Source organism: Athene noctua, chromosome 13, assembly GCF_965140245.1.
Source record: "Athene noctua chromosome 13, bAthNoc1.hap1.1, whole genome shotgun sequence".
Classification (NCBI taxonomy): Eukaryota; Metazoa; Chordata; class Aves; order Strigiformes; family Strigidae; genus Athene; species Athene noctua.
This window is the reverse complement of record NC_134049.1, coordinates 22,883,528-22,908,978: the sequence shown is the minus strand read 5'-3', so window position 1 is coordinate 22,908,978 and position 25,451 is coordinate 22,883,528. Positions and strand designations below refer to the sequence as shown.

Genomic DNA, 25,451 nt, shown 5'->3' with positions numbered 1-25,451 from the left:
GATCCTGAGCAAAATAAACTATCACATAAACAGCCGAATTGTAATGGCACACAGTTTCACTGTGCAAAATAAAAACACGGTAAACCCCAAACTGGCACAGCATTGTTGGCCCCTCCAGGAGAAGGGATCAAATTTAGGGTTTGTTTTAATTTTAATTCCTCCAGTAAATTGTCCTAACCCACTCCTGAAGCAATTAAGGTCTTTGCAACTTACTAAAGTGTATGGAGGTATATAGAAAAGCATCTGCTCTGTACTTCCTGCTCTCGTAGGACCTCTAAGGATGCTGATGTATTAAGGATGCCAATACAACATTCAACATTTTTAAACCTTGGGGGGTTAGACTCCCTTTCCCTCCTCTCCTCCTAAGGATTTTGCAGCAGCATCTTGCTGTTAAGATGCTTATTTAGCCTGAGTGAAACCCAGCTCCTTCACAGATTACCTCTTACTCTTCCAAGATGCATCAGCTAGAGTTCAGCAACCATTAAGAACACGGCAAAATTAGCAGGAACATCATGCAGCTGATCTGAAACATGCTTCCCCATGCAAGACAAAACCAACAGAGACCATCATGGGACACACAGACACCCAAAGCATATCGCCAACTGAAGCCACCACCTCCGACTCAGTTGCACAGGAGCAGCCAGGTAAAGGGGAGAAGCTTCACCGTTCCCGTTTTTGGTTCAATCCATTTGGAAAGGATGATCATGTCAGCAGAACTATTTTAGGAGAAGGAATTGTCTCTGCTTTCTGAAGAAGGTCAGGATTTGATTCTCTCACAGATGGCTGAGGGGGATGGTTTTGGGTTGTTTTCCCCTGGAAGCTGGAGAGCAGATACACTGCTAGAACCATCATTACGTACTGATGCATCTCTAAGGGCTTCAGGAGACTGATTTGCAGTTTTATCGGAAAGAAATTCCAATTTTCAAATTGCTGCTGTATCACAATTTCCACAAATCATCACATTTTATATCAGGCAGGAAAAAAAAAATCCCTTAGTTTGCTAAAACCAGATGACCATATCCAACTGTTGAAGAAGCTTTCCAGATGGAAGGAACCAGAAAAGGCCAAGGGAAAAAACATCTGTATTGCCATAAACCAATACACAAGCGACATGACTGCAGGGCAGAGAAAGGTAGAGGATAATTAATAGGTTAAACTTAATTTGACTTCGATTTCTGCTCAGGTCTTGGTGCACCTAACAAATTCAAGTGAGCAGCAGCCCTGCACCAGCAACACAGAAGACATGGGTACTTGTACTGACCGGCTCAGAGTCATAGCAATAATCATCCCAGCTCTGTCTGAGGGGTTTCTTTGTCATCTGAAAGCAAGGCAGACCGGGTTAAGTAGTGTTCAGACCAAAAATAGCTCCCACTACCTGCTCTTTAACCAGGGCAACAAGGTGGACTTTCCAAGTAAAATAATTGTTATTATTCTGCAAAGTGATTCCTTACTTTTTTCGGTAAGATTTATAATGCTTTTGCATTCATGGTGCCCTGATTCCTGCTCACAGTGCTTTCAAGACAGTGAGGACCTCTCATGCAATAAGCTTAATAAATTTTAAGATCTTTTCTTTTCCTCTAGGGTTGGAGATACCTTTGGTTTACCTAGATCTGAAGAGCTATTGATGGAAAAATCACACTGAAGAGCAGATTTTTTGGTTCTACTCTTAATCTCTCCTCTAGACACGTATATGCTGCAAAAGTGCAATTCTCTGATGAATTAGAAAGCAAGATTTGAAAGCTTTTTAGGAATTTGTATCTTTTTCCAGTCAGAGATGGAGTTGAGAGAAGTCAAAGCACAAGTCAGCGACCAGTCCCAAGAAGGAGACACACATGGCACCAGAGCTCCAGGATCTAATCCTGAAAATCACTAGTTTCAAAATGGATGAATGTGAATTACCAGCACAGCAAATATTCAGCAAGTTGCAGGGTATGCAATGGTAGGTATACCTGCCATTGGTATGAGATATGGAAAAGTCATTCAAACTCAGGGGAGTTAAGTAAATTTGCTTTTAAAAAAAAAAAAACTTTTTTTTTTTAAACATGCTCCCTGCATTTACAGATCAACAAAATAACAGCACATGTTGGTGAACTATCTGAATAGATTATTTCTCATCTGCAATGCAAAATGTATCTGTGTTTTGCATAACACGACATGAGCTGAGGAACCTGGGAGAATGAAAATAATGCTTGACTCAAGGACTGAGTCAGTCCTTAAGGGGTCTGGTTCAATATTTTATAGCTTTTCAATTTTAATATTTTAGTTAAACACTTCGGTTAATTTCTGAGCTCATTCCTTTTCCTTTGAAAAAGGCAGGGATTTCTCTAGGACACATCTAAGAAGCTACTGTAAATGCTCAAGGGTCATTTTATAATTTTCCCCTTTCATGTTTCCAAAGTTTCTTTTCCCATTCCTCCACTACCTCTTTTTCCTTTTTATCCCCTAAACATTCAGACTGTCACTATTGTCCACACACTGTGTTCAGGCAAGTCCAAGGTCTGCTTCCCTGTTCCACTGAACTAACCTCAGCATCATTCTCCAGCCTACTTGTCCACAGCATCCTAATTTAGACTAAACTAAATGTTTCAACATAAATTATTGCATTCCTAATAGTTCTATACACTACATGCCACTGGATTTATAATTTCAGTTTAAATATTAACACCCTTAAATGGCTATTAAAAAAAAAGGACTGTAATTAAAGCAACGTTTTCAACTAATGTAAAACTATCGGATTGCCCGACAAAACCTGTGAATCAGACAAAACATTCGGTCCAAACCATCTCAGCAGCACAGATGCTCATGAAGATCACACCAGGTTCTCCAACTGTCGCCTGAGGCACAGAGACAGCAAAAAGCCTTCAGCTTTTACTGTTACTCATCTGTGCGAATTTCCTGATCCTGCTAAGAGTGGGTGGGAGTCGTTAATATTACAGTAGGTTTGGGCTTTGACAGCCCGCTTTAAAAAGACCTTTGAAAAGCCTCAGGTAACTGAGACTTATTCCAGAGTTAAATTATATTTCTAGAAAGACTAAAGGCTATTTGGGCTGCACTGTGCATACACATTTCTCTCCAGTTTAGGGGTTAAATCACTCCTTATTGCTAATCATGTTTTATCTCCGAGAAAATTGCAATTAGTTAAAACCAACATATAACCTAACTACTCTTCCACATAGACCTACTCCTTTTTTACTTTTTTTTTTTTTTTTTTTTTAGCAAAAAGCAGCAAAGTCCCTGTTCACAAGCATCAGTAAACAACTGCATCTTAAATACCTGAAGTAAATCAGATTTTCCAGAGTGTGAGTTTATTTGGCCATGGATAATACCTCACTCATTTATAATTCACAGATTTTCAATGGTTGCTGTGTTTTTATTTATATTAAATTTATTACATTGTTAAATACAAATAATCATGCTAACAGCCAGCCATGAAGCTACAGATATTAGGGTTACCTCATGCAAGATGTTATATCCTGAAGAGGTACTAGTATCTATCACACATTATGGTACTAGTATCACACATTTTCCTCTTTTCTTCGACTCAGCAGACAGAAGTTAATAAGTAAATGACATTCACACAGATTACAGGTAAAATATTACTATTTCATCACAGGTAGGGGACAAAAATGGACAACACTGATTTTTCTTTTTTTTTTTCTTCATATCAGGTGTTCAGATGGCTAGTGCAGAATTATTTCCAATGATGGAAGGCTGCCTATAGAGCATTAAGACAACCCATTTTTACTACATTTTCTTTATTAGCATTAAATATCAGCAGTAGAAGAGGCAGTACCATGCATTGTATTCCTGTATAGTATTCCCACCTGGTTGAGATAATGATATTCTTCAGGCTGTTTCAGATGAAATGCTGATCTCTCTTCCTCACTCGCTCCTGCCAGAAGGTAATAAAATACATGGTAGTTCCTGGTGACAAATTAAAAAAAAGATGTTAGACTTCAAAATGAAGAGCATCATTAATCAGAGAAGCATATGTAAAACTCATAACCTGATTTTCTAGCTTCCAAACCCAGGCCTGAACACTCGTACACACTTTGCAGTCATATGAAATATTAAAGTAATGGAGAATGAGATACCTCTTTTACATTCAAGGATATCCACTGCCCTAGAATATACTTAAAGAATTCCTAGCCAACACTGTCATGTTTTCATTCAGAAACATGTGCAATGCCTACATATTTATTAGAATCAAAACAACATATTTGCCTGCAATACAGAACTTACTATTATTTTTAATACCTTATTATAGTTTAAAACATAATGATTTTGCAGTTGCAGTTCTGTAAGACAGAACGGAAAAAATTTTCAACTTTGATGGCTACTCAAATATTCAAAATACTTGATTATTACTAATACTAAAAACACCCCAAGTGACACTCATCTGTTTTGCTTCGAGACAGCTCTAGCATGGATTAACTCTAAGAGTGTAGCAATATTTCTAAAATTAAAACTTCGCTTTTATGTTGGATGTTTTCCAAGAGGAACCAAGTTTAATCATCTTGCAACACCCAAAACTACATTTGTCAAGGCTATTTAACTTCAGAATCAGCCCATGAGCATTCAGGAAAAATTCTCACATAACGTGTCTCAAAAGGGAAACACAGACAGAAGTGCTAAGAGTTGAAAGACAACTCGAAGCAGCAAATTTATTTAAAATCAGAGTAATTGCTGAGAGAGGAGTATGTAACAAATAATATGTTGCAATTCAGAAAGAATAATTTTCTTAAATTGGTCGTCTGTATAATTTCAGCTTTTTCTAAAGGCCCTTCTGATGGCTTCAATGTATTAAGAACTGTAAAACAGAACTAAAATACCATCTTCCCCCCACCTCAAATTAGATATTAAACAGCTTACAAGTTGCACAAGAAAACAAACAGGACGTAATAATGTGTATGACATGAATCATAAAGACAATGGAAAATATAAGTCAAGGACTGTCAATAAAATAATGCAGTTTATTTTCCCTGGGTAGTACATTCCTCCCTAAACAGCAAAATATAAAATGCATGATTTATCTTTGAAGCACAGGGCTAGAAGTGTGAAAATCCTGATCCCCCATGCCAGCTCAAACAAGGTTTTAAGCTATCTGTGCCACACTATCAGCACAGAAGTCAAAAACAACCCTATAAGCAAAATATAGGCACCTACCGTTCATTGTGCTCCTGATAGACTAGTCTTGATTTCTCTAGGAGGTATTTTTCAACATAAGCTCTAGAAGAAAAAAAATGAAAGCGTTATTCATTGACCCAATATTCAACTTAAATGAACACAGCTTTACACGGACTTTTCAGCCTTACTACGTACAAAAAAAAAATTCAGCCTTGTTTCACTTAGTTATATAAATTTCTTCCTAAGCAGAACAAGCCCAATATTATGTTTGGCTTTTGAGGTTTTTTTGGTTTGATACAGAGCCAACACTAACTTGGATATGAAAAATACGATCTCAGATGCGTTAGCCTATGGGCAGGGAGCACAGGGGAAAATTTTGACAGCAGTGAAGAATCTCAGATAACTATTTAATCCAAAGCCAGCGAAGTAAAAGTGCTTGTAGACGACGATCTCTGCACACAAGAAATAACTGGGTGCAAGTTTGCAAGATCATATGTAGCTGCAGCACCAGCCCTCAAATCACTATTACCTCTTCCAGAAAAGCGACTTCCCAACAAAAACTTGTTATTAACTTGTGGCTATGGTCAAAAAATAAAAAAATTGCAAAATTTCCTTATTGGAGTTTACATTTTATCCTAAGTGCCTCCATAATAAACATGTTTAATTTACATATTAAATACTTTTTACAAGCTTATAGAGCTGAAACAAGCTTCAACAGGCTTTTTCTTCCACACAATACTAACCAGTAATCATAGGGATTTAGAAACCAGAGTTATAAATGGCAGTTTTGATGATGTAGCTGTGGTTTTCCAGCTACAGACGTCCAGTGACATGGCACCAACATTAGCAGCCACGTATGAATCAGGAAATCCAATGGACCTTGGGTATGGTAGGACAAGGAGATGCCTCTACACTCACTTCTCCACCACAGTCTCCAGATGGGGACAGACCTATTTATTACTTGCATCTCAGTAATCCTCCCCTCCTTTCACTATAAAAAAATCAAGTAAAATAAATCACTTGAACATGCTGCATAGGTTTTGTGACAACTCTTATGGGCAGCTCTTAGGAGAGGCTACTGGAAATGGCACATGCAACCCCCAAGCTGGATGATCTTTCTCCATAGGAGGAGTAAAGACAGACAGAGTAAAAGCAGTATAATTCCTCTATATGATATGCAACAAAAATTTTTGTTTATTCCCTGCAAGGAAGATGAGAATTGTCTATGGATATTCCTCACTGACAGTGGTTTTTTGTATCCTCTTTCTAACCCAAACCCAATTTTTCCTTTCCAAGCCACACCATAAATCCACTGCAGGCTTGGTGAACAGATGAGCAAAAAAGGTATCAAAGCGTCCCAGATCCCATTCCCACCCCTGGGTAGTAGCTCAGCATGCTGCTGTATGACAACCTGGATCACATCCACTGCCCTTGACGTCTCATCCCTTCCCCTGTGATTTCTGCTCTTATTATAGACACGCACCACTAAATTACTCTTATTCAATTATTTTGGTTGGAAAGGTCTTCTAGAGGTCATCTGGTTCAAACCACTATTTAAACCAGGGCAATTTTTAATTTATTTTTTTTTAAACTGTTTTGTAGATGCAACTAAAATGCTGCTTTGGTAAAATACTTTTTGCTTGGTGCAAAGGTCATAACGAAAACATAACTCAGGAAGAAGAATACATGTCCCCTCTTGTAAGAGGGTAGTGAAAGGAAAACCAATTTAAGTATTAAAGAAGTAGACATCTCCAAACGTTTTCTTTTTATCTACTGTCATCAACTATGTTAAATCTACTTTTAAGAGTAAAGAAGAGGAGTTCTAAGAGTATGATTTCCTGCAAAATATTCATTTAAGCATGCTGCAGAGTCTGTACTTAGCATACCAGGTAACATCAGCTGAAATCTGAGACTGAATTTCATATACAAACACCAACATGCAAAACACCCAAGGACAGCATGTTTGAAAGTGCCAACTCATGGCATTTGAGATACAGCCTCACACCATTGCACAGATTTACCATTATACCAGGGCACTGTTGGTTTTAATTAAAATGTCTCCTATCTGGCTCTTCTGCAATTTTATGGAGCATGTCAGATGTTGAAGCTTTTGATCATCTTATGAGGACTGAACAGGTTGCAAAGACCTTCCTCCACTACGTCCTTATCTTCGAACAGGACATAATAAATTCAAAAAGCCTTATGGGAATGCACTTAACTGTAGCCATTGCTCATGATCCATCAGTTTTAAAGACATCTTCAAAGACTTCATTTCATGGGGTGTGGTTGGCTGCTACTAAATCTTTTGGCTATTACATCTCTTAAGTTCAAATACACTTCAAGTTTTGGTCATTACATGCATAGGGTTTGTAAGCAAATATCCAACTGCCATTTTCAGCCTCCGAACAGAGCAAAATTCTGATTTGGGGCTGTAAGTTACAGTCACATTAACAAAGCAAATAATATGCAGAATACAGGATGATAATTGACTTGGGTTGTGCTTAAAATCTATGCAGTTTTTTAAAAAAATAAAATAAATTGTGATCTTCCTTGTCAGGCTATGGAAAAATATGTGGCCTCTTATGCCAGGAACAGCTCACACGTTTTTTTTAAATGTCTCTTTATTTTCATTGGGGCAGCACCGCAGGCTTATAGCAAAGCACAGTCACATCACCCCATGCAACTGAAGACCAAGAAAGTGCATTTTTTTAAAGAGAGAAAATTCCTCTTATTTTATGAACTACAGTATATGAATAAAATGTTACTTGCACCTATCTGCAAAGTATAAATAGAGGCCACTTCCACAGAGCTGACATAGCATGCCAAGAAGTTAAGGCATTTGTTGCATTCTTATTACCCTGTATTTCAGTAGGTATTAAAAAATTTCGAAGCTTATCCTTTTAAGAGAACTGTTCACCAGAATTAAAGAAGGAAGAAAAAAAAGAAAAAAAGAACATCAGATTTGACGTAGGATGAAAAAAACAGCAGGAAGGTACACAGAGTACCCAAGCTCATTTGAAAAATTAATGGAAGCTATTTGTGTGATACTGTTCTGCTGGAAAATAAGAAAGAAAAAAAAAATAATTTAAAAGCAATTCACTAAAATAACAACAAAGTCCCAGCAAGAGATCTTTTAGCTAGCTGCAGAAGTTATACAACCCCTAGAATGTCACTTCTACTCTTTGCTTTTCCAACTGAGGTAATTAATGTGGACAAAAAGTGAAGTTAATGAAACCCTGCTCATTTAGAGCTAGCTTGAGTCACTTTGTGATGACCTGATGCTGTGTAAATTGTCTAAAGCCAAACAGAAAGCCAGGCTTAGGTAAGCCCACCCAGAAGGTTTCATCCATAGGCTTCCAACCATGCAGCACTTCTGCTGCAGCCCTCCCCAGGAGAAGGAAGGTTTGAGCCACAGCTGTTATGTCCCATGAGCTTTGTGTAGCAGAAGAGATGTTAAAATAAACTGTGGAGAACCACAATGGAGACAAGCACCTCCTTGCAATGGCTTGGGGGTAAAAAAGAGGCCCTAACTTAACCCTAACCCCCTAACAAGGGCTGGGTTAAAGAAAGACTTCAGGGTAGAGAGAGAAGTATACCGGGAATTAGACAGTTATCAGGAAGAGTCTGGCTCCACCACCTCTCTAACACCCATCAGGCAGCTGGAGATTAAATCCCCCCTTTGAGTTTCTCTTCCTCAGACTGAGCAAAGCCAGCTCCCTCAGCCTCTACTTCCTATCATATGCTCCAGACCCCTAACCCATCCTAGATAAAATGTTTCTCTTTCCTTCCTTAACTGCTATCTTAAGAGGAAAAGTTCCATTTCAGCTTAATTATAAAGTTGACATCATGATTAAGGACAGCTCAGCTGGCTCGAAACCAGCTCAGGTGTATCCATGCTTCAGTATGCAGCGGAGATATGCCAACATTTTCATACCAATGGATTTGAATATGCTTAAAAAAACATATTCCCCCATCCCACCACCATTTCAGGTAATACACTGGGCAAAAATATTAACCTTCTTTTCATGTACCCCCTACAACAGCCTATTTAGGTTCCTTGTGCAGGTAAGAGCAAGTACAGCATCTTCAACCTGATTCCCACTTACCCTCGCACGGTGCCTGTCTCCTGATAATTCACTTGAATAAATTTGCCAAATCGACTCGAGTTGTTGTTATGTGCCGTTTTTGCATTTCCAAAAGCCTGTGAAAAGAGAGAGGTGCCATCATTGCCTTTGAAAAGCCACCACCTTACCTTAGTTATATGCACATCACTAACAACTTAACTTTAGGGATTTTGCCGTCGTTGTGTAATTAATAAAAAGCATACGGTGAAAGTTAGTTGAATGGTCTACAAAATAATACAACGAGATTCTGGGGACCATATTCATTTTCAATTTGGTATTCATGAAGGGCACATAAACACTGTTTAAAAATAAAGCATTAGCTGTACAAGAGAGATTTAATATTTGAAGTTATTATAGTCTATATTAAGGCTGTGCTTTATTCATTTAAATAAATATAAAAGTACACTGCTCCAACAAGACTCTAAATTTTAATGAGTTAGAGGAAGCTGCTTTTTAATTATATATGGAATTAGGGGAAAAAATGCTTTGAAGGCTACTCAGATGTTAGACAATGTCATATATGTCACCAGCATAACCCAGAGTATTTTCAGCATTTCAGACACTGTTGTTTCGATTTACTGCTGTTGTTTTTTCAAAATCAAAATGCCTTTAAGCCTTTATTATGCAAAGCTTTTATTAAAACCTTGCCTAAACCGAGGCACCTAATACAGAGAGTCATTTATTGCCATTTAAAAGAAATCTCTAAACAGAAGAAACCTGTAAGAACTGCAGCTCAGTCTCACAGAAAACTGGTATATTCAATTGTGCCTAAATCACTTTAATAATAATCTGGCCCACAGTGACAGAATCTGTCAAGCTGCCAGGTCCAATTAATGTTTCATTTATTAAACCAGTTTTGATAATCATTCACCTTTTCTTCTGAGCCAAACTTATTTAAGGTAATTATACACAAGATAATGTCTAAGTGTTGTTTGTGTATGGACACTGAATTACAATTATAATACAAAACATTTTGTGCTGAGGATTAATATCAGAGCTCAGCCCCGAGCTCCCAATAGATTTATTCCCTGCTCAGCTATTTATTAGAAAATATTTAAAAGGCTTTACATCTATAATCTGAAGCTTTTCAAATGACCTTCTCAGATTTAACTTTACAACTAACAGCAAAAAATAAGGGCCAGATTAAATGAAACCTTGGTGAAAAGGCATTCAACACCTTCAGCACCTGCGTGATGCATGCTCTCATGTCTACTTTTGTCTTCCCAGGCAGATTTATTCAGCAATCTGGTTAGATTTAATGATTTAAGAACCGAAGGGGGTTTGCTAACAGAATAACAACGTGATTTTTTTCCTCCTATTTGAATACAAGGATCTGTTTAAACTCAGGCTGTTGCATATGAATTCACTTTATTTGACTAAAACAAGTTCTAGAATAGCTGAAACCTGCAGAGCAAGCAGATTATATTTGAGAGATTATTTCAGACACACAGCTAAGGAACACTCCCCTACAGAAGTTTCACATCTTTTCAGACTGCTCACACTTGGTTTCTGCTTATTCCCCCCCCAAACCCTCCCCACATCCAGCATCCCTCCCCTACCCCACCCTTCAGAGGGTGTCAAAGTTGCCTACACCTCCAGGTGAGCACTGAAGCCCCGAAAACTTGCCTGGCAACAAAAATCCAGGCATTCTTTCCCCCCAAATAGGCATTTTGGCATTAAAAGAGAGGATGCTATTTAACATTTCTGAAGGATTTACCTGTCCTCCTCCAGGTGTTTCAGTGAGCAGAGACTGAGCAAGAAGCTTATAAGCAGAATATGTTGATATGCAACACAAGCTAATGTATCACCATATATTTAGATATTTGTTTTAAATTTTATTAATTACATTATGAGCATTTCTCTGCAATAGGATTGACTGTAATCTAAAATATCATGTTAAGAAAGACTTTCTATATAGCTAAAGTTGCTCGCTTGAGAACAAATGAGCCAGCAGCAATATGAACTTGAACAGACCAAATGGAAGGCAGCCCTGTTTTAATCACCTTTTCATATAATTTAATAAATAATTTAAGCAAAAAAACAATATTAAAAGGATTTTCTGGTTCAGTTCCCTGTGCTTATACCTTAAAGTAATAGCTCATGGAGACAAATAAGGTCTATTTATTAGGATTTCTTTGGGAAGAGCCTTACCCAGGAATAAGTATTTTATATTCTGTAACAAGGAACATTTAGAGTCAGGAGAAAACTTTTTAATTATAGGAGTGGGAAACCGTGAGAGTCCTCCTTTTTTAAGATTTTTTTTCTGGATTAACATGCCAGACCACATTATATTTTATAACCCAAACGCCTACAGAAATCATAACCCATAATATACCTCTTTCATGCATTTTTCTTTATTGCTGATGTAAATGAGAAAGCTCTTTGGATCACATCTTGTGAAAACTTAAGGCTGACTCTATGGCAAAGGCACGCTGGTGAAGGGCCAACAAGTAGCTAAAGAAACGCCTGATGTCTAACTTGAGACAACTTAATACATTTTTGATTTGTTTACTCATGTGTTTCTTTAACAGAACTATTGGGCTACAAAAAAAGAGTGCTATTAATTCAATTTATGCATGCCTAATCTATATATACTAGAACAGGACACCACGTCCTGCTGCAACCCGGGCATAATATAATAGCTCAGCCTCGGAAAACACAAAATGAGTTATCCCTAAAACAAATTATCTTCTGTTCTTACTATTTCCCTTTACTGACTCATTGATTCGAAGCTGCTGAGCAGCTCAACGGGCAAAACTCCGTAACAGCATTCCTAAAATTCTCAGGGACACCAAAGCTTTTACTGGCCAAGGCTCAACATTTTGAAGGAAACAAAATTCAATACGTTCCTCTGTAGGAGCCGAGCATCCCTCTGGACCCAGTGCTGGTGATTCAACAGTTTAGAGAAGGCAGAGAAATGAGCAGCTCCATTCCTCCTGCCTCCTACAACTCTCCTGCACAAAGAGATGCTTATCATGGATGGCAGAAAAAAAATATTAATAATTAACAGTTTCATGGCTAAATACTTCAATGTTCCTCCTCGCCTGATCCCAAAGGACAGTGGTCTTTTCAATTTGGGCTGAATATTAATGCAATCTGGATTACAGATTAGAGATTACAACCAGAATAAGGATTATTTTACTGTCTTTCCTGAAATAAGGTTATTTTCCAAAATCCTGCATCTAGGAGAACACCGCAGTGACTCGTTCTCATATGGCAATGGCAATAAAATGCTGTTGTACAGATAATCCTGACTGAATGCCATTCCCATATAGAATAACAGCGATATTCCCACATAGAATAACAGTTTCTGTGGTGAAAGCAGTAGTGGAAGTATGTGCCTTTGGTGGCATATTTAAGGTTCCCAGTGTGGCCCTTCTCAAAGGACCCTCTAGAACTCACCCTTTGAGGGAAAAATAAATACATACTTTTATCTTTGCTATATAGAAAGATAAATGTATTAATAGACAAGAGTTTGTAAATGGGAAACCATCTACTTGACATATAAATTTTATTTTTCAGAAAGCTGTACCACGAATATACCAGAAGTAAAGCAAACCAACTGCTTAAATCTCAATATGGGCTATGCCATTGTGGAATAGTTATATTAATAGTTATATCCCATCGTGGGGCACTGAAGGAACTGGGAGCAAGATTTAGTCATGCTCATTTATGTTAGGGACAAGAAATAGCTTAATATCAGACAAGAGACTGCTGGAAGACTTGTATTCCCTGGTTTACTGTGAATTTCAGAATTAATGAATCAAATGTATTCATAAAGTATGAATGACTTGAATGACTTGTAACTGTATAAGCAAGGTGGAAACTCAAAGTGTCAGCCAGCAATATAGTAGCTAGGGAAATAAAACACACATCTGAACTTATGTAACTAAAAAGAATATTTGTGAATTAAGGTCTTTGCATACATAGGTGCTGGTAAAGGACAAGAGGGGTTCAGAGTCCGTATGATGTCCAAAAAGCCCAAGCCCTAATGCACAGGGGCTGCACTAAAGAAGACAGCATAGGAAAAGTCTATTTACCATCAAATAACATCAACACAAGGCCAGGGCCAGAGTTAGACAGACACAACACAAATAACGTTAACAGCAAGGGTTCAATGTACATGTCTGATGTGCATCTGCATACTTAACCTATAGCTTCTGTTAGAGAAGCCCAGCACATACTTCCACAAAGAGTGGGGGTTTTAAACATTACCTATAATTTATTTCCAGATTTGAAGGCTATTTTTCCCAATATGCTATACATTATGGGTGGGGGGTGGGTGTGTGTGTGGTGTAAATCACAAATACCTTTATTAACCAAAAAAAAGACACGAGAAAAATCAGCATATTGAAATTTTGCAATTTTTTATATGACTAGGGCATTGACTGGCTTTTACAGTTATTCTCTGCAGTTATGAATTCCTTTCTGCATCCTTAAACATAAACAGCTGGATGATAAAGATCATTTTTCTTGTTTTCCTTCAAACTGCAACCAAGCTCCCAGCACTCTTTTTGTCCCGTTCTATTGCTTTTTAACAGAAGTATATTGAGTTATGGCCAGAACATAAAATGCATCTAGACTACTTAAATTAGAGCCTTGCTAAATCCCTTCTCATTATTGTTTCTGCCCTGGGAAATACTTCTTTTAAACCTGAGGCTCACCGCCTGATAAAACCTATCAACCTGAATTGCACTGCTAAAGCTATACCACTTTGACGTATCTCCCCCAACTTTCAGTTTCTGTAAGGAGCCCTAAAAGCCAGCTCTACGCAGCAGAGACCACAACACCTAAATAAGTAGCAAAGCCAGAAAGTCTGAGCTACAGCTTGCATTCTTGCAAAGTAAAAAAGCATTTATGTGAATCCTTCAAGGCATTGTTCTGCATGGCTGAGTAGTAATACTGAATATCTAGTTTATTGCAATTAAGTACGAGTTCAAGTGCTGACACCTTGTTCTTTAATTCTCTTGGTTGTGGTTAGATGTTCCATGCTACCTAATGAAACCATCAGTGCTTTTATGGTAAAAAGCAAAACCCATGAAGTATTTATAGCATTCGCACTGCAGAGCTCTCACCAAGAATGACCTGAAACCCTGAACTGCCAAACAACTGACCTTTAAAATCTTTTAAAGATTTCTCTCTCATTATTCATTTTCTTCAACAGGCCACCAGAAAACACTACAGAGCCAAAACTCAGTTTTCTATTTCAAACCACAAAGGCGACAAAGCAATTTAAACACAAGGTTCCATAATGACAAAATACTTTTTTGCATCTTAGTTAACAAATTAATAATGCTTTCCTCCCAACATTTTCAGAGAAAATTTCTCCTGGCTGTTGACACGAGCACAAGACTTTGAATGGCAAGTAGGAGTTTGAAAAAGACTACACATGCACATATATATCTAAAATCTCCAAGTCTCTCACACATATCAGGATTTATATACATCTTAGACCAATTCACAACACACTTTAAGGTATTCATCCTCAACATAGCCCCCCATTTAGTTGATAACTCCCATGGCAACTCCTGGTTGTCCATACTTACAGTACACCTAAGGTTGTGTGAAATAAAACAACTCAGTATTTTTAAAAGAAAGTATTTGCAAAGTTCCAGCTGCTGCTGTACCACCAAAAAAAATTAATAAATAATACTAGATCTATGTTCGCCTTCCTTGCAATACAAGTCTGCTGCAGGTAAAAGAAGAAATGAAAAGTTCTCAAACCTCTGCAAGCCCTGCCACAGCTGTTCAGAGGTGCTGGTCACTTGATCACGGTGGGAATCCAATTCCCTATCAAGCCAAGGAACAGCAGCTGCTCTAGGGGAAGACCCTGAGCCCACCTGACCTGCTTTGAGCATGGACAGACCAGAGGTCCTCTGGAGGTCCCTGCCAACTTCAATTATTCTTCAGTTTTCAAGTATCTAGCCATCTTTCTCACTATTCTGGTGCAGAGAGAGCAGGGACATGTAAGTCATGTCTCAACATGTTGCCTAAAACAAAATCCAAACCTATACTAGTCTTTGACAGCAAAGCACAGCAGAACATCTCTTCAGTGGTGTTTGCTTTCATGTAGTGTCTCCTATTAGTGTGATTTTTTTGCTTATAAGCTCCTCAAAACCATGTAGTTTTCTGTTTCTTCCCATAAAATTAGTATTGCAATTTTTTTAAGCTGGCATATGTCGTGGTTTGAGCCCAGAGGGCAACTGAGCACCATGCAGTCATTCACTCACCCCTTCCCCCCAGTGCTGGGAAGGAGAGAAATGAATCAAAAGGCTCAGGAATGGAGATAAGGACAGGGAGGGGTCTCTCATCCATTTAACAGTCACAGGCAAGAGAGACTTGTTAGGGGAAGAAAAGCAAGAACATCACTGTAATTCGAACACTAACAAAACCAACACTTAATGGACATAATGAGACAGTGAGAATTATCTTAAAACACCTCTCCCCACCTCTCCCTTCTTTCCACCTTTGTTCCCAATATTTCTACCTCCTCCCTCTGCAGCACCGCTTCTTCCTCCAAGGTGTGGGGGGCAGCACCCTTCTGCATTCTTCCCCCCGCTCCATGTGCCATCCCTCTCATGGGAGACAGTCCTCCCCACGGGGTCCATTCTTGTTGGGATGCTCCAGCCCGGGTCACCTCCACGTGTGCAGTTCTCCCAGCACTCAGCTACAACATCGGGGGTTCTTCCTCCTGTAGGGTCCTGGTGGTCCTCCACTGTCTCTACCGGTGACCTCCATGGGTGGCAGAGAGGGGTGGTCCTGCTGTCTCGCATACAGGGGAGCTCCCTGCTCCGGCACACCCCCCACTTCTTTCTCCTTCCTTCCACTGACCTCGGTGTTTGCACAGGTGTCCCCCTCATAACTCCTCAAAGTCTCCCCCCTCTTAGGTTCTCCTTTAAGGTATTGCGGAGGCGCAGCCACCGTGGCTAATTGCCTTGGCCTTGGCCAGAGGCAGGTCCGACCTGGAGCCTGGGCAGCTTCTGAGAAGCTTCCACTGCTGTAGCCCACTCCCCTGATACCAAAAAACCCACCACACAAGCCCAGCCCAGCCTGGCAATCAAAATATGCAACCCCCTCCTCTCCTTGCTTTTCGTTCCACATCAGTATTAACTGATATCCCTTCTTATAATATAACTTATGTATAAAATATTACTCTCGGGCTATGAAATAACTTTTTCCTTTCTTTTCTTTTTTTTTATAGACCGTTTATGCCAACTAAAAATGTCTTAGCATTTGCACAGAATCTACCTGGCCACAGCAAAACTGAGACTATTCAAGGGCAGCAATTCTCCCCTCCGCTGAATCAAATTGCCATCCTGGGACAGAGCAATTAACCGACAAATCTTTTGCAGCAATAAGGCTTAAAATATAGGGTAAGTTAAGACAGCTTGTCTTTGTGCACTTGTTCACACTGCCTAATTCAAATATGGGAGAAAATTACTTCTAATGGGAGAACATTGATTTGGAGAAGGTTTGGCGGTCAATTTAATTGAATAAAAGAATTGCTGGTGTATGGAATGGAAATATCAAGAGTACCACTAAATACACTTATAGAGTAAGATACCCTAGATAATGTACTATAAAAGTCATTACAACACACACTTGTTTGGGAGATTTAAAGCTCTGCTGATGCAGAGGTTCTATCAGCTATGTAAAAAATAGGATTTAGTATCTGCATTCCTGGCAAATGCTTCAACACTGGCAGAGTGTTCCTCCTTTTCCCATACTTAAGCACAGGTTCAGCCCATTTCAGCTTCTTCCTTTTAAGCAATGCTCCGGAAAAAAAGGAATTACCACGTAACCACGATGCAACAAAATAAAACCCAAAAACCAAACCAAAGCATCCTCTTCCCGAACAGGGACAGTTTTCCTATGCAAGTGCCATAAAAAGAAAAAAAACCCAGCTAAGCTGTCAGACTGTAGTCGGCAAACACCGGTATGGATGGATCCTGGAGGCAGGGGCTGCCAAATCCGTAAGGTCTGGCTCACATCCCTAGTCCTCTGCTCATACTTTTTTTTTTTTTTTTTTTTAAAAAAATATGTGTAGGGTGGACGGCCCTGGGAAGAGCAGCCAAATGCACATGTGTTCCAGCAAACTCACACACATCAGCCAACAAACGTTTTGCTGGAAAAAACTCTTCAGCCCCAGTTCAGTTCTGGATTTACATAACTATCCCAAAATGAAGTTGGGAAGCTCAGTGTTATTACAGTGGTGTCTCCAACCCAGGGGATGCTTAAAACTCCCAACAGTTATAATCTGCAGCCAAAGAACAAACTTTACTACATCAGATACAGATACCAAGTGTCTGACAGGTCCCAGGACCAAACAAAATCTCCTTAATTGGTGCCTCAAATGATTTTTTTCATACCAATAGAGAGATAAAATAATCACAGAGCAATAAAATGACCAGTTGAAAATAAGTCATGGCTTAAAGAGGAAGCTTTATGCTCCCCTAGTAGGCAATACAAGTACCGTAAGGAGCACTACAGCAGAAACAAAGCAGCACAAATAGAATATTGACAGATTAAAAAACTCTTAATATTTAAGGTGACTATCATATTGGTTATATTACACATTATGACATCAAGTTACACCATGATTTCCTCACCTTCCATCATCCAGTGCTGCAAAAACGCATTAAGTACAGCAATGCATCCAAAACCAGCTGATACTGCAATTAATACTTCTCTGTAATTACTAGAAATAACTAACTCCACAGTGTGTCAGGACCACAGCCGATTTCCTTTACTTTTTAAATAAAGACATTGCAAATGACACATCCCTTGAGCTGAGCAGATGACAACATACACAGCACCCTTTTTCTTAAGGTTGAGCCTTTTGATTCTCCAAGGCTGTTGACCACTCATGTCTCACCTGCTGTGAAGACACTGTTAATGGCTTCTCCAGTCCAAAAACCAGACAAACATCCATGTGTTTCAGTGCCCTGAAGAAGAGAGGGGTAAAGTGCTGCCTCCAAAGCATCTCACATAACTTCTTAGTGCATCAGGCATTACAGACAGCTGTAGAAAGGCAGTCCCCAGCCACAGCTTCACATACTTCCAAAAGTAATGGGGTGCGGGTCTTTTTGGCCAGAAACATGTTGTCTTGGAAACACTGATGTTGCAAACCTTACAACACACATCCCAAAACCAGTGCTGTTTTTTAAGACATAATTTAATTATGCAAAAACATTCGTGCAGGAGACTAGATTCCCTCAGGACAACGTTGTAGGGCACACGTTTTGCCATACACGACCTCCGTTGTCGCTTTTTGATGGCTCTAGTAGGACTCGAAAGCGCTTGCTGAAGCTGTGATTCACTTATTTTAAGAGCTGGTGATGACAGGTTGGTATTGCTGAAGGCTCGCCCAAGCCCACGCTGCAGCTCTTGCTGTGCCACCGCTTGCTTCAGGTGGTGGAGCTGTGGACCTTCAGCCCAAGGGTAGGTCTGGAAACAAGCCATTAAAGTTTGGGGAGATCTTCTTGTAGATGAGCATCTCCAACACAGCGACAACCTCAGCTGGAGGCAAAAGCCTCTGCCTAGCATAAAAGCAAAACATCGCTCATCGCCAACAGTCTCATCCCTTGGAGAGGCATCTCCACCAGCTTCCATCCCCCATCAGCCTCTAATTTAGGGAGAGGGATCTGGTCTGGTGTACAACCCTTGGACACCCTCCAGCCCCTCGAGGAGGCCTCTCAAAAGTCCCTTCCAAACTCTTCTTTTTTTCCTTCTTTTTTTGAATATAATAATTCTACATAGGGCAATAAATGTTTAGAAAGAAAGTTTCAACTTCCCCTGCATACTTGGATAGCCCAACAAACACTAAAAAAAAAAAAAAATTGAAGCATTCACTGCTCTGGACTTGATACAAGTTTTCCTGCAGTTTGTCACCAAAATCAATGCCACAAACGAAAAGGCAGGAGAAAGTGTCCCTACCGTAATGCCTCCCATCTGGAACCTCTTAGCAGAGGCACAGAGCCTTCATGTATATTTTACACACATTTTTTTTCCTGCTTTTCCCAAGAGAAATATGTGTAATGAAGAAAAACAAAAACACGTTAGCAGCAACAAAAACATACCACTGTAATACGAGACCCAGCTTGGCTTCTGCCTGTGTTATCCTTCCTCTTAGACCTCAGCTACTTTCTACTAGTTACAGACAAAAAATAATACACACCCTCCACTCAAAAAAAAAAAAAAAAAAAAAAAATCAGAGCTCTGCCATTAAATCAACACAATAAAAACCACATTTGTTTTCTACCATGTAAACTATCACATGAGTAAGGACAAGGTTAAACGTGAATATACACGTCTCCAGCCCTTCCCTGCTTTTCTGCAGGATTATATAAATAATCCACAATTCTTCTTGATGCAATTCCAAAATTTCAAGCACTACTAAGCTGCAGCATCAAATTTCCATGCATTGTACACAGTTAAGATTACCCGCTTACACCACAGCATCTCTGCAGGGCTGATGTTTTTCAGCACTTGCAACGTTTCAGTAGTGATAAGCAGTTTGATCAATCCATAAAAATGTCTTTTTCCCCTTTTTAGGGGAAAAGGGAAGCTTTAAAATGCTTATTACTAAGTACTGGGAATGGACCACAACACCTGCAAGAGCCAGACCGAGGCACCGAAAAAAAATAGTTATCTCACTGGACCAATGCATAGCATTAAAATAAAAAAAATTATTATCAGTGACCAGAATATTTGATAAGCACCAGGAAGAACAATGATTGGCACTGATTAATTTTAGGGAGCAAAAGAGAAGTCTCAAAAATCAATGTATTCCTATCAGGCATGTGTCTTAGAAGAGGATGCAACAGCTTGAACATGTATGTTCAGCCATTCAGTAAAGGAAAATAGGACAATTTAAGAGGTACCGCTTGTCACCCTTCCAAAGATATTAAATGGGGGTATTTTTTGAGGTGATGGAGAAGTTTGCTATGAACTGAAACAGGTTACTAAGCTGGGGGTAAATATGACACCGTACCATCCGCTGTCTACAATGAAAGCAACAGCTGCAAAGCGAGTGCAAACCTGTGGCACGAGTCCGGCATGGTGTTTTAATTCAGTTTGTCATGCAAGAGGTTCTCCATACAGAGAATGAGCTTTCACTTCAAAGCCCACCTTGTAAAAATCACCTATTTAGCTTTGCACAGTATTCTCCAATATGCCAAGAATGGTATTTCCAAGAATAGTCTTTGGGTTTCCTTTTTAAAAAAAACCCAAACAAACAAACAAACAAAACCCCAACAAAAAAGAAAGCCCTGAATGAATAAAATTAAGGGAAATGTGCTGAAATTTTGTATGACAACTTTCCACACAGCAGAAAACACTGTGCAAAACCAAAGCAGACATTTTTCTGTTGTCCACCTTTTCCTGGCCCAGCTTTGCAAAATGCTGAGCGGTTGGGATGGCACATTGGGAGTGTGTTCCCCTGCTTTTCAGAAAGGGCAGGATTCAAACCAAGCCCACCCTTGGTGTGCCAGCGTGGATGTGCTGGCTGACGTAGCGAGGATGCAGAGACCTTGTGGCTCCTTCTCCTCGCATGAAGATGAGCAGCAGCTCTTCATTGTCCTCCCTGGCCAAGTAAGAGAGATTATGAAATGGAGACTCAAAAGTGCCTTCATTCTATTCAATTTTTTCATGCATGCATTGAGAAATGTAGCTTGAGGCCATATAACTTTCATTAACAGGCAGGATTTTTAACAACATTCAAGTATTAGTTTTTATGGTGGCTGCATACATCCAATATCACTGCAAGAGTTCAAGTACTCGGACACAAAGGGGTAAAAAGCCTGCATAACCCGCACACTGTGTGTTGGAGATTTGACCCAAAATGGAGCAAACCAGAGGAAGGAATGCAGTCCCAATTTTTAGAGTTGCATCTAAGAGGCACTGAACCTCCTTCTGGGATCTCCCTTCATCCGTTGCAATACAAATAAGTCAAATTTTGCAGCAAACAAAGCCGGGGTCTTCCCAGATGTGAGCTCACTTCACTGCACAAATGAGCCCATCTCCAGAGCTCCATGCAGCAGGGAAGTGGGAGGAGGATGCTGTGTCGCTGAGGGTGCCAAAGACCTGCAGTGCAAATTAAGTCTCCAGAAGTGTTTAACAGCATTTAGCTTCAATCTCCTTAGTCTTTGTATGTAACATTTTGGGAAACAACAACTTCTTAAACCTTTTTACTTTTCAGAAGAATACAGCAAACACTAGAATAACATGTATGTGCAGTACTGCATTTAAACTATAAGTTATTCAGAAAAAAAGGTGTGTGTTTGATGGACAGATGGTGACCTGCTCAGAATAAACGAGTGATGTTCTGTTTGCTGCACTGGGAGCTGTGCACAAGTATCTCGTGCTATGACTCTGCACAGCTGATAGGAGAAATGCAGAAGATAAAACCTGGGAAATTCCATGGGGAATTGCTTGCTGGAGCAAACAGTGACAGCAGACTTTGTCTTCCAATTAATTTCATGCAAATAAACAATGCTTTGTTAGAATACACGCTCATTAAATTCTCCCTTCTGTTTTCCTGAAGGGGTGGTTTCCAGTAGACAGATACTGTACGTCTAATTTTTTAAAAACATCTTTTCTGTTTAATTGCCACCACACAGCCTGATAAAGCCTTTCTGATTGCTCTCCACTCTGAAAATATTCAGGCAACATGCTCCCTCTCCATTGTAATTAAACTAACTGTGTACAACTCCCCTTGTAAGAAACCCGTAAGCTCTACAACAGTAAAGTTTGGACCAGCATTTCTTCCTCCAGGCTTTGAAGAATCACTACAGTGTGTTTAAGCCTTTTGATAATTCTTCTGTAACTAAATATATAGTAAATAAATGAAAATCACAGCCTGATGCTGGTATAGTAGCTGTGATAAAATACAGCTAGAAGTGAGAAATTCTGTAGACAAATAGTATCTTTAACCAGACTAACTGGAATAGCTGGAAAGCCCAACAAGATTTTGAGTACACATCTTCTGCCAGGCTGAAACAAACTGCAAAGCTCAAGCACAAATTCAGAGCATTTTTTCTGAATTTAGCAAGAGATTCATCAGTTGAACCAACCCAATGGGGGAAAAGGATCTTTAACCAGAGGCGCACAGGGATGTGAAAAGAGAAGAGGAAAAACAAGTACTCCCTGTGCTGTGTAGCAATATATAATTTACAACCTACATGAAATCACACTTTCACCTATTATTTGGAAGTGGGTGGTGACCTAACAGGCAGCAACACATCAGAATAAAGAGTGGGTCATTACTAATTACGCTTGGTTTGTAAAAATTAACTGAGAACCTGCATTTGCAAGCAAAGGAGCTGATGGCACTCCTGCACTTGCTCCTGGAGTGGGGATGGACCACTGGAGCATCCCTCTCCGCAGGACCAAGGGCAGAAGAGGATGTCCAAAGGCACAACCCCAGCTTCCCAGTTATGTCTCATACCACCCATACATGATATAGAGCTTCCAGAGGGTGAACATGACTTAATGATGTCTGATCTGAGACATAATTGTTGTGTTCTCAGTAAAGAACACAAGACAAGAACACACCCAAACACATAGGTTTGATGTCCTGAATCTCCCTTCAATAAGGCAGAACTACTGAGATGACTGTTTATATTATTTTAATCGAACTCAGAGTGTGTATACATGGAGGTATCCATCTTAGTGGGGGAAAAAAAAGGCTGGAGGGTGTCTTAGATCCAGATCTCACTGTCTTCATTGCATATTACCCACTTCCAAAACCTTTACTCCACGCATCGAGCTATAAAGTTACCACCAACAGACAGCAATCTGTTTATTGGCATTATACACCACCCGACTCTGAAGCTGCTGAAAACACCAGGGAGATGACTGCTCAAGTGGTCATAGTATAATCAGAGTATAGTCAAAATGTCTCAACACACATTGCTTGAAGAGATTTTAAAAGATTTTATGGGGATAAAGCTGAAAGATACCTCCCTTAAATAATTAAGAATGCATCATCCTGGAAACGGGCTTAAAGCAAGGAGCCTGGCCCCTCCAGTTGCATTTGGGATGATGCGAATATTCTTTTTTTTTAAGCTGCTTATTATTCTGTTTCCATTTTGTATAAAAAGATGCATGCAGGACATAGCAGAAATTGCTGGAGCACATCTATTTATCCCAAATGGGAAAGGTGGGGATGATGCTTCTCCTTGTTCACTCTAAGCAGCTTTATAAAACCCCAGACAAAAATATCATTAGTGGTAGCTAAGGAGGGGTTTGTTTGCATCTTTAGAGAGAGGGTATTAAATGTGTTTCTTTAATTTTTTAACACAGTATTTTACTTGCTTATTAAAGTAAATAAACTCATGTGAAAACAGCATTTCTTCTCTAAATAGCTCTGCCTGCAGTTCAGGAAGAGGAGAAGTAATGGAAAAGGAAGCTAAAAAACTGACAAAAAAATACAGAAAGAAACCTTTCTTTCTATTGCTGAGCCTCATCCTCTTGTTTATAACTCCCAAAGAGAACAGCGGCACAATTGTCCTACCTTGTGCTGGCCGGATTTCAGCAGGAAGGCTTTGGTCACCCGGCATCCAATACACAAGGCTATTACCCTGGTCATCTCTCTTTTTCTGCTGTTTCTTCCCCGTCTCTCTCCTTGGATGACATCCAGGCGGACGGGAACTACTGAAAATTCATCCGCTGACTAGTCTAAAGTTACTGTAATAATTAAAACCTATGTGGAAATTAAAACAAGGGATGGGGAAAAAAAATCCCATGCTATCAGGTTCTGTATAAAAAAAAAAGGGTAAAACAGGATGGAATTGGTGCTAAGGAATTCCAAAATCAAATTTTGAAGATAAGCAATGCTGAGCATCAACATCACCTTAAGAGGTTCCCATCTATACTCTGATGATGCCTGGGATGTGTGGCATAAATACTTGGGGGTCCCTATTCCCAACTGGATCAAGATCCTGAGCCAGTCTAAAAACATGCGGTGTAAGTGGGTTTGGGATTATTACTACATTTGCAATACTTCCAGTGCCACTTCAGAAAACAAATGCGTCGAAGATAACTCATGAAATAAGTAGCAAAAGGTAGGAAAACCTTCACATTGAATTATCAACATGTTTAAGTATCAACTCACTGAACTGTTAACCTTTTGCATCCTCTTAACCATGTTCCTGGCATTGGTACACAGCAAGATGCACAAAATTAAAACTCAGCTGATTCAAAGGTGAGTAATAGGATGGGATCAAAAAATAAAATGCCTCTGTAATTTCTTTTGAAAACACTGTCAGCAATTGCAAGCACTCTACCCCAATCATGCATCCTTTTTTGAAGAAATTTTGCTCTTAAGCAAAATGAAGTGTAGATCTGGCAGTCTGAGGGGAAGTCAAATCAAACGTGGTTTGAATCAAGTCAAATAAATGGAAGCGCAGCATTTTCTCTCAAAGTATCAAATTTTTTGAATTTTCAGCTGAAAGCTAGAAACTTAATTAAACTGTGGAAAAATTAGCGCTTAAGATCTTTTGATGTGATAACAATAAAGTAATTTAAACATTACAAATATTACAATAAACCATTAAACTCAAAATGCAAACTTACGGCTCCTATAGATTTCAATATTTGTCGCACAGATCCTTTATGCCTCAAGCTTGCTGATAACACAACCTAGTTACTCAGAAATAATCTTCTCCCAGCTACATTTCTCTTGCTGAACAGATGCAATTAATATGGAAAACCAGAAATAATTTTCCTTACTCATAATTATATCTTAATGAAGCTTTCACAGCAACAAAAAAAACCCGAGAGGGCAGGAGCAGAGGATCTAATGATCTGCAAGGGTTCCACGACCTAAATTGAAAAAAAATTGTAAATATTCCTCGAGTTCAGTTCAATACTGTTGGTAGCAAGACAAACACTCCATTTACAAGCCCTCAAGCCCTCGCTAAGAGCTTATAGACTTCTTTAAAAGCCTGACGATCAATAAAGTGCAATTTGAAAACTTAGTCAAGGGGGGCTGCTAATGTGAGGGAGATTAAGTAGACACTGACCTAGACTACTTCTAAACTTTAAAATTAGCCTAAATTGCAACCTTAATCAGACTTAGAGGAGCAGATAGAAAGCAATATATTTTAATGTCATATTTATATATCTCATGTATATATTTATCTTATATTTGTATCTCATGTTATATTTATTTTCTATGCATATATATTTTCTATATTA

General features: G+C 39.2%; 1 protein-coding gene across 9 annotated transcripts in view; it reads right to left on the bottom strand.

Moving 5' to 3' along the window:
• MYO9A (myosin IXA) overlaps window positions 1-25,451 on the bottom strand; it is a 186,964-nt gene that overhangs the window by 111,931 nt on the left and 49,582 nt on the right. For 8 of the 9 annotated variants that reach the window (XM_074917624.1, XM_074917623.1, XM_074917628.1 and 5 more), the window contains 4 exons: window positions 9,234-9,328; window positions 5,167-5,229; window positions 3,825-3,924; window positions 1,262-1,318 (listed from right to left, as the gene is read on the bottom strand). In XM_074917624.1, coding sequence (XP_074773725.1) covers window positions 1,262-1,318; window positions 3,825-3,924; window positions 5,167-5,229; window positions 9,234-9,328 — 315 coding nt within the window. The remainder of the gene's footprint in view (window positions 1-1,261; window positions 1,319-3,824; window positions 3,925-5,166; window positions 5,230-9,233; window positions 9,329-25,451) is intronic. The other variant, XM_074917629.1, reaches the window with a different exon arrangement.